This window comes from Cetorhinus maximus, chromosome 10 (genome assembly GCF_964194155.1).
Source record: "Cetorhinus maximus chromosome 10, sCetMax3.hap1.1, whole genome shotgun sequence".
NCBI lineage: Eukaryota > Metazoa > Chordata > Chondrichthyes > Lamniformes > Cetorhinidae > Cetorhinus > Cetorhinus maximus.
This window is the reverse complement of record NC_135888.1, coordinates 80542028-80558121: the sequence shown is the minus strand read 5'-3', so window position 1 is coordinate 80558121 and position 16094 is coordinate 80542028. Positions and strand designations below refer to the sequence as shown.

The window sequence follows — 16094 nt, the reverse complement described above, 5'->3', positions numbered from 1 at the left end:
TGACCCTGAGTTCTAGATTCTCCCACAAGAGGACTCCTCTTCACATCCACTCTGTCAAGACCCCTCAGGATCTTATATGTTTCAATCAAGTTGCCTCTTACTCTTCTAAACTTGAGTGGATACAAGCCTAGCCTGTCCAACCTTTCCTCATAAGACAACCAACCCATTCCTGCTATTAGTCTGGTAAACCTTCTCTGAACTGCTTCCACTGCATTTATATCCTTCCTTAAATAAGGTGAACAATACTGCACACAGTAAACCAGATATGGTCTCACTAGTGCTCTGTATAACTGAAGCATAACCTCCCTACTTTTATATTCAATTCCCCCTGCAATAAATGATAATATTCTATTAGCTTTCCTAATTACTTATTGTAATGACATACTAGCCTTTTGCAATTCATGCTAGGACAACCAGATCCCTCTGCATCTCAGAGCTCTGCAATCTCTCACCATTTAAATAATATGCTTCTCTTTTATTCTTCAAGCCAAAATGGACAATTTCACATTTTCCCACATTATATTCCGTTTGCCAGATTTTTACCCACTCACTTAACCAATCCATATCTTTTTGTAGCCTCCTTAACTCCACTTCACAACTTACTTTCCTACCTACCTTTGTGTCATCAGCAAATTTGGCAACCATCCCATCCATCCCTTCATCCAAGTCATTTATAAAAATTGTAAACAATTGAGGTCCCAGCACTGATCCCTGTGGTACACTACTCATTACATCTTGCCAACCATTTGTGCCTACTCTCTGCTTCCTGTTAGCCACCCAATCTTCTATCCATGCCAATATGTTACCCCCTATACCATGAGCTATTATTTTCCACAATAACCTTTGTTGTGGCACTTTATCAAATGCCTTCTGGAAATCTAAGTACAGTACATCCACCAGTTCCCCTTTATCCACAACGTGTGTTACTTTCTCAAAGAACTCTAATAAGTTGGTTAAACATGATTTCCCATTCACAAAACCATGTTGACTCTGCCTGATTAACTTGAACTTATCCAAGTGCCCTACTATAGCTTCTTTAATAATAGTTTCTAACATTTTTCCTATGATGGATGTTAAGCTAACTGGCCTATAGTTTCCTGTTTTCTATATCTCTCCCTTTTTGAAAAATGCAGTTACATTTGCTATCTTCCATTCTAATGGGACCTTCTCCAATTCTAAAGAGCTTCGGAAAATTAAAACCAATGCATCCGCTATCTCACTAACCACTTCTTTTAAGACCCTAGAGTGAAGTCCATCAGGACCCGGTCACTTGTCAACCTGCAGCTCCAACAATTTACTCAGTACCACTTCTCTAGTGATTGTAATTTTCCTGAGCTCCTCCCCCACTTCCATTTCCAGATTTATAGCTGCTTCTGGGATGTTACTTTTATCCTCTATAGTGATGACTGATGCAGGATACCAATTCAGTTCACCTGCCATTTCCTTGTTTTCCATTATCAATTCTCCAGACTCACTTTCTATAGGACCAATGCTCACTTTGTTAACTTGTTTCTTTTTAAAATATTTATAGAAACTCTTACTATGGCCTGAATTTCACATTTGGCTGATGTGTGCAATCGGCGGGCCCAGGAGCGGTCAGGAAACAGGTCCCTGACCGTGATCGGCACCTGACCATGACTTCACGCTGGCTGGCCAGTTAACAACCAGCCAGTGCAAAACGCATGCTGAAAAGCTCAGCACGGCCAGGGTGGGGGCGGGAAGAGGACAGGCAATGACGTTTCCGCAGGCGCGGGTGAGCGCTGCAAGAAAGCTGCAGGCCTGAAAATGCTAAAATAAAGGTTTAAAAAGCTGCAAAAAAAATGTCCATGCATCACAATCAATCACCTGAAAATATAGCTGATAAAAATGCTGTCCACAGATATTTATTTTAATTTTATTTCATAACAGAAATTTCATCCCGCTCTTGGATGAGGTTTGATGAAAAATACAAACGCTGCCTGGCTGATTTGCCCGTCTGCCAACCATAAAGTTGGGTGGGCCACGAGAAATCAGAGACAATTGCGCCATTTATGAGCTTAATTGCCCCCTTAACTGTCGGCGGGCGCACTTCCGACTTTTGCGTACGCCCACCGAGTGAAATATTGCGCGAGTGCGAGATGATGTCGGGATGTTCAGCCAATGTCTTCACATGTGACTTTACGCCCGATGATGTTGGGCACACACCCACCCGCGGGATGTAAAATTCAGCCCTATCTGTTTTTATATTTCTGGCTAGCTTTCTCTCATACTCTAATTTTTCCTTCCTTATTAATCTTTTAGTCATCCTTTGCTGTCCTTATATTCTATCCAATGTTCTGACCTTCCCCCTATCTTTGCACAATTATATTCTTTTTCTTTAAGTTTGACACTATCTTTAACCTTTCTAGTTAACCATGGATGGTGTGTCCGTCCCTTGGACTTTTTCTTACTTGTTGGAATGTATCTATTCTGTGTATTCTGAAATATCCCCTTAAATGTTTTCCACTGCATCTCTATTGACCTATCCCGTAACATAATTTGCAGTTCATTTTAGCTAGCCCTGCTTTCATGCCCTCATAATTGCCCTTATTTAAGTTTAAAAATATAGTCTTGGACCCACTCCTCTCCCCCTCAAACTGAATGTAAAATTCAACCATATTATGGTTGCTGCTACCTAGGAGCACCTTCACTATGAGATCATTAATTAATCCCATCTCATTGCACAATACCAGGTCTAGTATAGCCTGCTCTCTGGTTGGCTCCAGGACATGCTGTTCTAAGAAACTATCCTGGAAGCATTCTATGAACCCCTCATCTAGGCTACCTTTGCCCATCTGACTTTTCCAGTCTATATTTAGATTAAAATCTCCCATGATTATCGCCATGCCTTTCTGACAAGCTCCCATTATTTCTTTCTTTACGCTCCATTCTACCACATGGTTACTGTTAGGGGGCCTGTACACGACTCCCACAAGTGACTTCTTGCCTTAACCATTTCTCATCTCTACCCAAACCGTTTCCACCTCCTGGTTTCCTGAACTTAGGTCATCCCTCTCTATTGTGCTAATACAATCATTAACTAGCAGAGACACCCCTCCACCTTTTCCCCACTTCTTGTCCTTCCTAAATGTCCTGTAGCTTTTAATATTCAGGTCCCAATCCTAGTCCTCCTGCAGCCAGGTCTCTGTAATGGCTATCAAATCATACTTATTTATTTCTATGTACTCTCTCAGTTCATTTGTTTTGTTTTGAATGCTTCATGCATTCAGATGCAGAGCCTTTAGTTTTATCCTTTTATTCTTTTTATAGCCTCTAGTCTAATTGGTTGATTTACTGTTAGATTTGTACTCTCTATCCCTTCCTATCACCGTCTGTTTTTCATTTCCTGTAATAATACCTTTCAATTTTGTCTTGTCCCTACTCTTTGGTTTGCCAGATCTTCCCAAATTTGAACCCTTGCCCCCACTACACAGTTTAAAACCCTCTCTACTTCCCTAGTTATATGGCTTGTAAGAACATCGGTCCCAGGATGGTTCAGGTGTAGTCTGTCCTAACGGTACAGGTCCTACTTTCCCCAGCACTGATGCCAATGCTCCATAAATCAGAATTCACTTCTCCCGCACCAGTCTTTCAGCCACATATTCATCTCCCTAATCTGATTTGTCCTCTGCCAATTTGTACATGGCTCAGGTAATAATCCAGAGATTATGACCTTGGCGATTCTGCTTCTTACTTTGGTGCCAAGCTCCTCATTACTGACTACGCAGAACCTCCTTCTTTGTCCTGCCTATGTCGTTGGTACCAACATGGACCAGGACCAGGACTACTGGGTCCTCCCTCTCCCACTGCAAGTTCCTCTCCAGCCCCGAGCAGATGTCCCAAACTCTAGCACCAGGCAGGCAACACAGCTGTCTGAACTCATGCTCTTCGCTGCAGAGAACAGTGGCAATCCCTCTGACTATACTGTCCCCTACTACCACTAAATTCCTTGCAACTCACCCCCATCCCCGCTTGAATGGCTTTCTGTACCATGGTTCCATGGCCAGTTGGCCTCAAACCTGTTGGACAATTGCAAAGGCCCAGGCTCCTCCACTCCTGCTGTCCGAGTCCCCTTACCTGCCTCACTTGCAGTCACACCCTCCTGTCCCTGACCACTAACCAAATCGGAAGACTCCATCCTAAGGGGTGTGACTGTCTCCTGGAATAAAGTGCCCAGGTAACTTTCCCCCTCCCTAATGTGCCGCAGTGTCTGCAGCTGGGCCTCCAGCTCAATAACTTGGAGCCAAAGTTTCTGCAACCGCAAACACTTACTGCAGATATGTTTGCCCTGGATCACACTGGTATCCAGAAGTTCCCACATCCTGCAATTGCAGCACCTCACCTGACCTGCCATCTCCAATATGTTTTAATTAATTAATTGCTAATTAATTATAATCAATAAAGCCTACATCTCTCAATAGGCTTTGGCACTGCCAGTAAGCTTTACAATACTGATAAAACAATACAGTACTTGCAATACTGATAAAACTAATTAATGCCAGTTACTGGTTTACCTGCTCCTCCTACTACACCAAAGTGGAAATCAAATACTGGAGGCTGAAAAACACCCCACTCAGCACACTTTACTTCTTGCACTAAATCTTACCTAAAGCACTGCTTTCCCCTTATGCACTGAATTCTCACTTTGAACCAAATTCCCGAATATACTCACTCGGTCTCTGTCTCACTCAGGCCAGTCTCCCCTCACTGATTGTGTGCCTCTTACTGATCTGTGTAGTCCCTGTATTGCAGCTAATTTGCACACAGCAAGGGACTGTTAGTCAGTGGCACTGTGAGAATATTAGTTATGAACAATATCACCAGTCTCCTTCCAGCCCACTATTAGTCCTTATGTGCACAGAGGGAAGAATTCGCTCTGAACATTATCAAGGGTGTCCCTCCTTCCCACTATTAGTACATCTATATGAGGCAGTAAGTGACACTGTTCTCTCTTCCTCCTTGCGTTCATGTGCATTGCTGTGCATATGTGTGATATGTTTTAAATAATATCAGTGTCTTCTTGCAGTCTCAGATAGTTACAGACAGTGTACGTGGAAATACATTGCAATAACTTTTCAAGTATGTGTTGTAATAATATTTCAATTATGTGTTGAAGTGAATTGACTGCATTCTCCATTACCATTTTGAAAGGGTCAGTGACACCACATTAATTCCGTGGGACAGTGCTATGTTGGTGATTCAAAGGTTGTCTAGCTGGAGAACCGCAGCAGCATTAACATTCCCTGACCAGATATATGATAAATATTTCATATTTAAATGGGTTCAGGCAAGAATATTTAATAAAAGAATAACACTAGCAAATGTTTAAACAAGGTCACTTAACTCTCCCTGGATGCAGACCACTTACCGCCTGCCCTTGTACGCATACCTCATGAGCAAAGGATTCGGCTTTCTGTCTTAGGCTCTGTTCCAGGTCTAGCTGTTGTCTAAGATCCTCATACTCCTGGGTTGCCATCACGGAAACTAGGCCAGGAAACATTACACAGACAGGTTACTATCATCTTGTCCTTCTGGAAGATTTTCAACAAAAACCTAAGTATAAAGCGAGGGTTGGGAAAGGAAGAAAATCCTTATGGATCATTAAAAGTCAACAGTGGTGCAGGCAGCAATTCTAAAATTGTACACACTGCTTCAAAATACTGCTCCATAGTGCTGTGCTTTTCAAGAGGTGTCTGTGGATATTCCTCCTTTACCTGGAAAGTTTTGAATTTTATATTAAAAATATTGAAAATTTTGATTGATTTTAAAATAATTTTTTCACAAATTTTTAATTCTTTTTTATTTCAATTAATGTGCCATTTAGGAGTGTAAGAAATAGGAGCAGGAGTAGGCCATTTGGCCCCTCGAGCCTGCTCCACCATTCAATTGGATCACAGCTGATCGTTTACCCAAATGCTATTTTCCAGCACTTTCTGCATATCACTTGGTGTCTCTGCTTCCTAGAAATCTAACAATATTTATCTTGAACATACTCAATAACTGAGCCTTGTACAGCCCTCTGAGATACAGAATTCCAAAGATTTACCACCCTCTCAGTGAAAAATTTCCTCCTCATCTCAGTCCTAAATGGCCTTCCTCTTATTCTGAGACTTTTTTTTGTTTTGGTTTTATTTTTGTTTTTATAAAAAAATAATTTTTTATACCTTTTTACAAAAGAAAGTTGGCTAGTATACCTTTGTTGTGATCCCCAACTGAGGTTACCCCTGGACAAGCCTGATCCCAGGGTGGAACTCAGCTTGATAGATCCTAACTTTTATGTTTGTTTGTTTAGATACATGGAGAGTAACTACTGAAAAGTCACAGGACTCAGCTGATGAACTTTTAACAAAAGAATAAAACATTTATTGAACAAGAAAACATGAACTATATTACAATACTTCTTCACCCACAACTATACCTTTACAGATATATACAGATTGTAATGAAAGCACAAGTTACCAATTAGCAACCTCTAGTCAGGCATACCACACTCTGAAACCAAGTGACAGATGCCACCTCAACCAGGTGCGATGGATCTCTCTTCACCTCCTCCCAGACACTTGTCACACCGTGAGCCAACCAGTCTCACTGAACTCCGTCTTTCACAAGAGGGTTTCCAATCTCCACTCTCCAAGAACTCGTCTTGGAATCTTCTCCCAAACCGACGCTTTCTCTCAGACACCTTCCGCAAGGGTTCACCTCCAGGGTTTCAAACTCTTCTTCCGATGTTCATCTTCCCTGGGTTATCACATACATTCAAGCTGTTGTCCACACACTCTCTCTCACTGACTCAGCCGTCAACAATACCACTGCTTCACATGCCCATGGCAGAGTTACAGACCTTCAACTGTCTCTTTGGATCTTCTTGTCTCTTGCAAGCTGTTCTCACTTTAAATCTACTTTCTGCAGCTTTTGTCTCTTTAAATCTAAAGCTTGGAGCCTTTCTCTCTGCCCCTAACTCTTAACTTAATTAACAGGACCTTTTCCAGGTTCCTGTCCTTCCTTTGGCCTGCTTGGGACTATCCCCTGTTTCTGTCTCATTCCTTTGGCCTTGGGACCTTTTGTTTAGTTTGGGAAATCTGCTCTCACTTGCAATTCCCAATCCCAGTGTCCAGTCTCTCTAGAGTACTGGCTTCAAACTGAACTCAAAACTGCTGTTTCTTTAGTTTTTGTGTGTCTGTGGAAGGCACCTGCCTCTCTGGACCCCTGTTGCTAGGCAGCAGTCCAGTTTCTCTACTCTTGTTCATTTAACTCAGCTGCAACAGTCATCAAACTCTCATTAGAAATGCAGGCATCTTTTAAAGTGAAATTAAAACTCAATTTGACCTTTTCTTAACACACAGATACAGAAATACAAATCAAACTTAAACATTAAAGCTAAAACTCATTTCTAACACTCAAAAATACAAATATAACTTATTTAAACTATCTCTATTTCCTAACACCTTGAATAAAATATAAAGCGTTATAATGGTAGAAGTGAGCTTGCAACCTATAGACACAATTAAAGAAGGAAGCAAACCTTGCACTTACAAAGCACCTTTCATTACCTCAGGATACCACAAAGCACTTCCCAAACAATGAAGTGCTTATGAAGCCGAGTCACTGTTGTAGGAAAATGTTTTGCTTGGACAATAAATTAGTGCAGTAATGCAAGTGTTAAGCAGGATTTACCAGACTGTTGTTACTGTAATTTATATATTTTCCCACTAGCTGGTAAAGAAATTAATTACCCTCCCACATTGGGCCTCCATGGCCAATTAACAGAAGAATATTGCCCCAGGAATTTCATTCAAAGAATACAGAACACATTGGTCTGTGAGCACTCAGTTTAGTAATCAGAGCTTGAACTAAATGTTCATACTAATTTATTAACCAGCACAATTTCCAAGTCACTTCTTTGCAATGCACATACACACATCCATCCCGCGACTACGTTCGCGGCCAGGTGTCCCTGGAAAGGGAGCACGCGGTGTCTGCCGGCACCATCGAGGCCTTCCGTGCCCGGTGGGCACCGCGGGGACTGGGGTGTTTTGTTGACCCCTTTAATCACATCTTGGTTTGATGTTTGTAAGGTTCCTTTAAAGTTTTTCCTTGATTTTACAGCTGACCTGACTTAGGGGCTGTGCTTAATTTCTCCCTTGTTATTGTTAATTTAGTTAATTGTTTTGACTCGAAAAGAGTTACACACATCCATCTTGATATTAAGGCTGTAATTTTATGCAGAGGCAGTGGTCTCAGCTCCTGACTGAAAAGCTGGGGGCAAGCTCGCCTCTGCTTGGCTGGATTGCCCCGCTGTGATTTGATGGTCATCAGCCTGTTAATTGGCTCAGGGTAAGACATCTGTTCCCATCTGGGAGGAAGTCCTACCTCTGGGATCTTCTAGCCAATCAAATGGCCAACAGCTCTTTAGTCCCAGCAGTGCTACTGGAAGCGGTGGCCATTGCAGGAACAGAAGCCAGTACCTAACAGAGTCTGATACCAAGGGTAAGATCAGGGTGTTGCTGGGACCAGGCAACATTTCACCCAACATTTCACTAACTTTTTAAAACATTTCAAATATTCTACTCCCTCACTTTATCTTGATTTGTTTGGATTAACTTAATGAAATGTAGAATCATAGAAAAAGATATTTCAATTCCACATTCCATATTTGTTCATGAAGGGCTCAGAAATCCACAAGGATTCTGCTGGTTTCCCAGCATAGTCCAGGTGGGGGAACCAGTGGATTTCCCTGGAAAATGGCACAATTCCCAGGAATTTCCCACATGACCACGTGTCAAAATCCCTGTCCATTCTTAAGGGCAAATATTGTCGGGGGACATGCGGCGTATCTAGTCAGCCAGATGATACCATCTATAATTTGGTCTTTAATGATCCAGTTGTGGCATTCTGTGCTGTTTGTCTGCTATGTGTTCTCCATAGCACTTCTTTTATTTCCCTCTCCACATTGACTTTATCCGCTTGCTGTGCTCATCCACTCATCTCAGGTGTGGGATTTGTTCTGTCAACCATTCACCACCCCACCCCTCTCCCACTAAACCCCCACATGCCTCCACCCCCCCAGCACCAGTCTTCAGTGTTCTGCTGCAAAAGGAGATGGGGAACTTAGGGGTTTTATGTACAGTGCAAATGCCAACCCATATTCTTGAAACTCATAGGGCAGGATTTTTGGGTCATCAGGCGGGCACAGTGGGCAGGCCCGGGAGCGGCCGGGAAATGGTCCCCCGCCTGTGATTGGCCCCCGACCGCGATTTCAAGCTGGCTGGCCAAGTAAGGGCCAGCCAGCTTGAAGGGTGCGCTGAGAAGCACAGCACTGCCAGGCGGGAGGTGGGTGAGCACAAAAGTCTGTGCACTCGCAGGGGAAGCGTGCACCGAAAGCTCACTGAAGGCAGGGAGCTGCCCCAGGGAGCTGGAGAATATTAAAATCAGATATAAAGATTTTGAAAATATGCAAAACATAGGACTCACTGACATGAACATAAACATTATAAAAATTATGTCAAAAAATTTTCATTTTTTAAAATTAATGTTGGAAGCCTCATCCCGCGGATGAGGTTTCCTAAAAAATCCAAAGGCCGCGTGGCCGATTCACCCGGCCACCAACCGTAACATTGGATGGGCAGCGAAGAAATAGATTTAAATTAATTGATTAATGGCCTTAAGAGCCTCTTAATTGTCAGCAGGCACGCTGCTGACTCTCATGCCTGCCTGCTGACCGAAATATCACGTGCGCCCATCCGCGGGATGTAAAATCCTGCCCACAAACTATGAGGTTGTCAAGAAACCTCTAAATCCCACTCACAGTAAAAAGACCATACTTCAACCTGTTAAAACCCAACTGCTAATCCTTTTCTTATTACATGTGCTTATGAGAAGGATCAATCTTAATTTTTTTTTAATCCTGGAGCAAGTCATATTAAATAATTCATCCACTGCCTATATAGCAAATTGGGGATTCCAGGAGTTACAGGTTGCAATCTAATTAAGGGAGTCAGATAGTTTCACTATACAATAACGGATATGAGTTACAAACTGGCATTTAAACAAGTTCATTTGAAAATGATGGTCATTCTCTAGAACAGCAGCAAGTATGTTTGAACTCACCTCTGTTGAAACTTTTTATTGTTTTTGTTTGTTTTTCCAGCACTTTCTGTAGTTCTGCCATCTCAGCTTGTTCCCTCTCCAGCTGAAAACATTGCACACACAAAAGGATGTAACAAGATTAGTTTTGAGTTGACCTTGATCTTGAGCTGAACCTGGTGAGAAAGCCATCACTGCTGCTCCACTCAGGTGACAGGTAAAAATAGCAGTTGGATTCTGTTGGGATCATTGGAGACCAATCTGCATATTTATAAAAGCCCCACAGGCTTCCGGTGGGTATCCTTGCTGGCAGATTGTGGTAAGAACAGAATGGTAAGTCCACCATTTTTACTGCCGCCTCCATCCTATCTAGTTCTGATATAGAAGACCCTAGATGGACAGATTAGTTCCACCTGGAAGAGGGCAGACATCCCACTAGGAAATGGATACGACTTCCACAGACAGAGAATTATCATGCTGACATCCCCAGGGGCATACAAATGACCAGAGGGAAGTGAGACATCTAACTGCACTACACTGACTTGGTAGGATGGGTTGTAGGAAATTAAGAACTAATGTTGAAGTTCCAAATGCATCAGCAATGCCCTGAATTGGACTTTACACCAATAACTTGTAATTATACAGCACCTTTAACATAATAAAACATCCAAGGCTCTTCACAGGAATGTTATAGAGTAAACTTTGACATCTAGCCACGCATAAGGCAGATGGCCAAAAGCTAGATCAAAAACTCAGGTTTTAAAGAGCGTTTTAAAAGAGGAAAGCGGGGTAGAAAGGCGGAAAACTGTGGGGAGGGTATTCCAGGGATTAGAGCCCAGGCAGTTGAAGGCATGGGCACCTGTGGTGGAGCAATTAAAATCAGGAATGCTCAAGAGGCCAGAATTAGAGGAGCGGAGACACCATGGAGATTGTGGGGTTGGAAAAAATTACAGAGATTGGGAAGGGCAAGACCATGGAGGAATTTGAAAACAAGCATGACAATTAAAGTTGAGGTGTTGCTTAACTGGGAGCCATTGTAGGCCATTGAGCATAGGGGTGATGGTGAACAGGATTTGGTGTGAGTTAGAACATAGGCAGCAGCGTTTTGGATTATCTCAAATTTACAGAAGGTAGAATACAGGATGCCGGCCAGGAGTGCGTTGGGATAGTAAAGGCTAGAAGTAAAAAAGCATGGATGAGTATTTCAGCAGCAGATCGGTTGAGGCAGGGGCAAAGTTGGGTGATGTTATGGAGGTGGAACTAGGTAGTCTAAGTGATGGTAAGGGTATGTGGTTGGAAGTTTAACTCAGGGTCAAACATGACACCAAGGTTATGAACAGTCTGGTTCATTCCCATTTCGAAGGGAAGCAGCTGGAGTGGTAACTAGGAAATGGAGTTTGATCTTCCCAATATTTATTCAGAGGAAATTTCTGCTCATCCACTACCAGAGTCAGGTAATTGCAGTCTGATAACTCAGCAACAGTGGAAGAGTCGAAAGAGGTGGTGGTGAGATAGAGCTGGCTGTTGTCAGCATACATGTGAGTTTGAATACTGTGATTTAGATGATGTCGCTAAGGAGCAGCATATGGAAGAGAAATAGGTAGGGGAACAAAGACCCTTGGGGAACACCAGAAGTAATGGCACAGGAGTGGGAAGAGAAGCCAATGCAAGTGATTCTCTGACTATGATTAGATATATATGAATGGAACCAGGTGAGAGCAGTCCCATCCAACTAGACAACAGTGGAGTGGCATTGGAGGAGATGGTGTGATCAACTGTGTCAAAGGCTGTAGACAGGTGTGAAGACAAGGTTGGTTAGTTTACCTTTGTCACACCACATGGAATGTCGTTGTGACTTTCAAAAGAGACATTTTGGTTCTATAGAAGGGGTGGAAACTAGATTGGAGGGATTCAAACATGGTGTTCTGGAAAAGATGGACATGGATTGGGAGGTGACAACACTTAAGGATTTAAGCAGAAAGGGAGGTTGGAGATGGGGTGGTAGTTTGCAAGGATAGTTGTGACAAGGGTATTTTTTTGAGGAGAGGGTTGATGACATCAGATTTGAAGGAAAGAGGGACAGTAGCTGGAGAGAGAAAACCTCAACTATATCAGCTATGGGGACCAGGAAGGGAAGTTGGCTGGTCAGCAGTTTAGTGGGAATAGGGCAGGGGGAACTTTATTTTCACCAGGTGGGTTTGTGAAAGGGGGGGAACTGGCAGAGGCAGTTGATTGGATGGTCTCAGTCTTAGTGGTAAAGAAGTTCATGAGCTCTTTCCACTTGTTATTAGAATGGAGGTGACAGGAGAGAGGGGTTTAAGAAGATGGTATGTAATAGAGAAAAGGAGTCAGAGTTTACTTTTGCATTCCAGGATGTCTGTTAAATTTGCATCCCTTGGACTTATGAGAGCGAAGGTGAAGGCCATACCAGGCAGAACAGCCAGGGTAAAAAATTCTAATGAGGACTATGGCGTCAAAGGTGGAGATGAGGGTGTGGTTGAGCAAATCATTAGCTGCAGAAATGTTGTGGCGACTGGAGGGTCAAAGGCTGGACAGTTGGGATTTGGACTTGTTATTTAATGTTAACAGTGGCAGAGATATAAAATTGGGATCGTCTGCCCACTAAACACCCTGCCTAATTTGCCTTTCCATGAACCTAAGTAGAACAGGTGACCGACCCACTACCTCATATCTTCCGCCCTGTTAAAGTTGAAAGTTACCCTCGCAAAGTCTGAACATAAATTAAATTTGCTAACTTTCTACTAATTTTGGACATTGAGAGTAATTTCATTCTGTAATTAAATAGAACCCCGCTGATTGTGAATTAGTGTGATAAACTTGACATGTCTTTGTGACCTTAAAGTTTTTAATTCTGCCAGTTAATAGCATCTGTCTCGATCATTCTTTAAAGTTTAGTTTTCAGATGCTGCTAATCATATTACCATAAATGTGATACGATTGAAATGCTTAAACATGGATAATAAATCTCCAGTCAGTTCTTTGATAATGAGTTACCATGAAGGGATTATAGATCTATCTGATTGATATTCCTTACAGTGATCACTGCTCACAGCATTCTTACAAGATACATTATCAGTACTCTAAACATGTAGAACATGGAGAAGATCTCAGCAGAACAGTGGCACTCAGAGGCCAATTGACACTTCATTAATACTCATGCAATTCATAGTTTGCAAACATTAAGTCATTCAATTATCCAACTGTAGCTCTTCCATTAGCTGGTTTTGCATAAGCCTGGGGTGTGATTACCTTCCATGCTGCAATGGGAGAAATTTCACTATGATTGTCATGCTTGTAGGGCCCTCTCACTGTTAAGCAAATAAAACAGACACTTACTCTGGTGGTTAGCTCCTCAATGTTGCTCTGTAATTCTTGCACTTGACCGGCAAGCTGTTTCTTTTCCTCCAACAGCTGTGTTACTGTCTCCTGCAGATCTGTGGACACACAGGAATCAAGCTGCAGAAACAAGCAAACTTCCCTTTCACCTAAATGTCACACACCCATCACAAGCTCATCACAAGACCCCTTTGGACACCATGCTTATTCAGCAACCAGGAGAAACCAAGGCCCAAAAGATCATCCTTGGGCAGGAAAAAACTCTACGATGGGCACGAAGGACTGTTACTGTTCATTAAAATGGTCCAGGCACAATTCCACCATTAGCTTTTTGGGGTACCTTATAATGAACCTTATAGTGTGAAGTGGATTGTGTAAGGGAGACATTGAGGCCCTCAGTTGTAACACTGGGCGGGGGGTGGGTGGGAGTGGTGGCAAGGGCTGCCCTGCCGTTGAGGTAACTTTGGTGGGGGTGGGGGTGGGGGGGGTGTGGGGGGGTGGTGCGAGGGCTGCCCTGTTGTTGTCCTGCGCACAGGCACGTGTGGGGTGGTGGGGGGGAGGTGGGGGGGAGGTGGGGGGTGGGCGAGGGAAGCAGCCACACATTTGGGAAGCCTTGTATAAAGCAGCTGAGACAGTTCAGACGCAGCCACATTGACATGATTGGAGTTGGGCCTCTAGCTTATCTGCCCACTCAAGCGATGCAGAGGCATCAAAGTGCCACCAAGTGCTCCAGGGCTTTTCACCCCACAGGCACAGACTGCAAACTAATGAGCATTTTATTCGACTGTAGAACAATTGGATGACTGAGCACATTGTACAATCTCCTTGCTAAAGCTGGCTGTGGAGCAGTCACTGGTGGAGGTGCTCACAGCTCCTTGCAATGTCATCATCCTAGTTTGGACCAGTCTCCCCCATGGTTCAGACTAACAGTTCAGCCTTGCAGTGCGGGTTAGGAGAATGTCTGCGCCCGACCTGAGAGCACAGCATGCAGTCCAGTGGGCAAAGCTGCTGCCAATCAGTTGGGTGGGGCGGAGGCAGCCATGCAACGCATTAATCTCAAGCCATCCAAGTGGTGGCGAGCACTCTCAGGGATGCATTGAGGGGCCTTCAGACTTAACCAAGATAGGTTCTTAGTACACCCATGCTAACCCATGCATCTCTCTTTCATCCTGCAGGAGGAGTAGATCAGGCTCATGGAGCCTGGTGATCTAGCTGTATGCCTCGTAACTTACAGAAGACAACGGAGAAGAGAGCGACTGAGGCATAGGAGGAGCACCCTCTGGAAGAAGGGGCGGCTGGGGCTCCCACACATGCCACCGAAGAGCCACAACGAGCCGTCGCTGGTCAGCGTCAAGCTAGTCCCAAGGTCTATAGATGCTGCCTTTCATTCCTGCAGATGACCGAGAACCAGTGTCACCGAAAACTGCACATGTCTAGGGAACTGGTCGGTCACATCTGCCACTTACTGCAGGACTTGGCGCCAAGGGGACATGAAGGGCATCCACAGCCAGTGGCTGTGAAAGTGACCATGGTGCTCAATTTCTACACCAGTGGCTCCTTTCAGGGCTCCACAGGTGACCTCTGTGGGATCTCACAAGCCTCCATCACAAATGCATCCATGAGGTCACAGATGTCATAAGATGTAGGAGCAGAAGTAGGCCATTCAGCCCATCGAGTCTGCTCTGCCATTCATTCTGATCTGGCTGATCTGATAATCCTCAACTCCGCTTTCCTGCCTTTTCCCACAACCCTTGATTCCCTTACTGAATAAAAATCTGTCTACCTCAGTCTTGAATATATTTAATGACCCAGCCTCTACAGCCCTCTGCTGTAAATAATTCCACAGATTCATTACCCTCTGAGAGAAGAAATTCCACCTCATCTCTGTCTTAAATGGGTAACTCCCTTACTCTGAGATTATGCCCTCTGGTCCTAGACTCTCCCACAAGGGGAAACAGCATCTCAGCATCTACCCTGTCAAGCCCCCTAAGAATCTTACATGTTTCAATAAGGTTGCCTCTCCAATGAGTACAGGCCCAATGCACTCAACCTGTCCTCTTAAGAAAATCCCTCCATACCTGGAATCAACCTAGTGAACCTTCACTGGATTGCCTCCAATGCCAGAATATCTTTCCTTAGATAAGGGGACCAAAACTGTTCACAGTATCATAGGGGCAGAATTTCCCCCCATCGGGGGCGAAGTTGAATTGCGGGCGATCACAGGCCCGCTTGCCGATTGGGGGCGTGGTGCCATTTTACGTGGGCGGGCCAATTAAGGCCAGCCGAGCACGGTGTCCACTCAGAAGCACTACGCGCTTCCCTCAGCCGAGAGTGTGTTCTTTCGCGCATGCGCACAAAAGAGCGCACTCATCTCCCTGAGGCTAAGTGCAATCTCAGGGAGATCGACTGCTCTGTCACAAATATTAAAAATATAAGAAAAACAAATTCCTGACATGTCCCTTCATGTGACACTGTCACATGAGTTGGGACATGTCCATAATTTTTTAAAAACTTTAATAAAATTTTTTAAAACCTAAATGAAACCTCATCCTGCCCGTAGATGAGGCTTCATGCTTTTTCTAATTCCTGCCAGGGCTCCTGGCCTGCCTGCCAACATTAAGGTTGGACGGGCAGGT

The 16094-nt window shown here is 43.8% G+C and overlaps 1 protein-coding gene across 3 annotated transcripts in view; it reads right to left on the bottom strand.

The window, feature by feature from the left end:
- shtn3 (shootin 3) overlaps nucleotides 1-16094 on the bottom strand; it is a 136215-nt gene that overhangs the window by 32775 nt on the left and 87346 nt on the right. For all 3 annotated transcript variants that reach the window (XM_078550673.1, XM_078550674.1, XM_078550675.1), the window contains 3 exons: nucleotides 13459-13556; nucleotides 10126-10207; nucleotides 5408-5502 (listed from right to left, as the gene is read on the bottom strand). In XM_078550673.1, the coding sequence (XP_078406799.1) occupies nucleotides 5408-5502; nucleotides 10126-10207; nucleotides 13459-13556 (275 nt within the window). The remainder of the gene's footprint in view (nucleotides 1-5407; nucleotides 5503-10125; nucleotides 10208-13458; nucleotides 13557-16094) is intronic.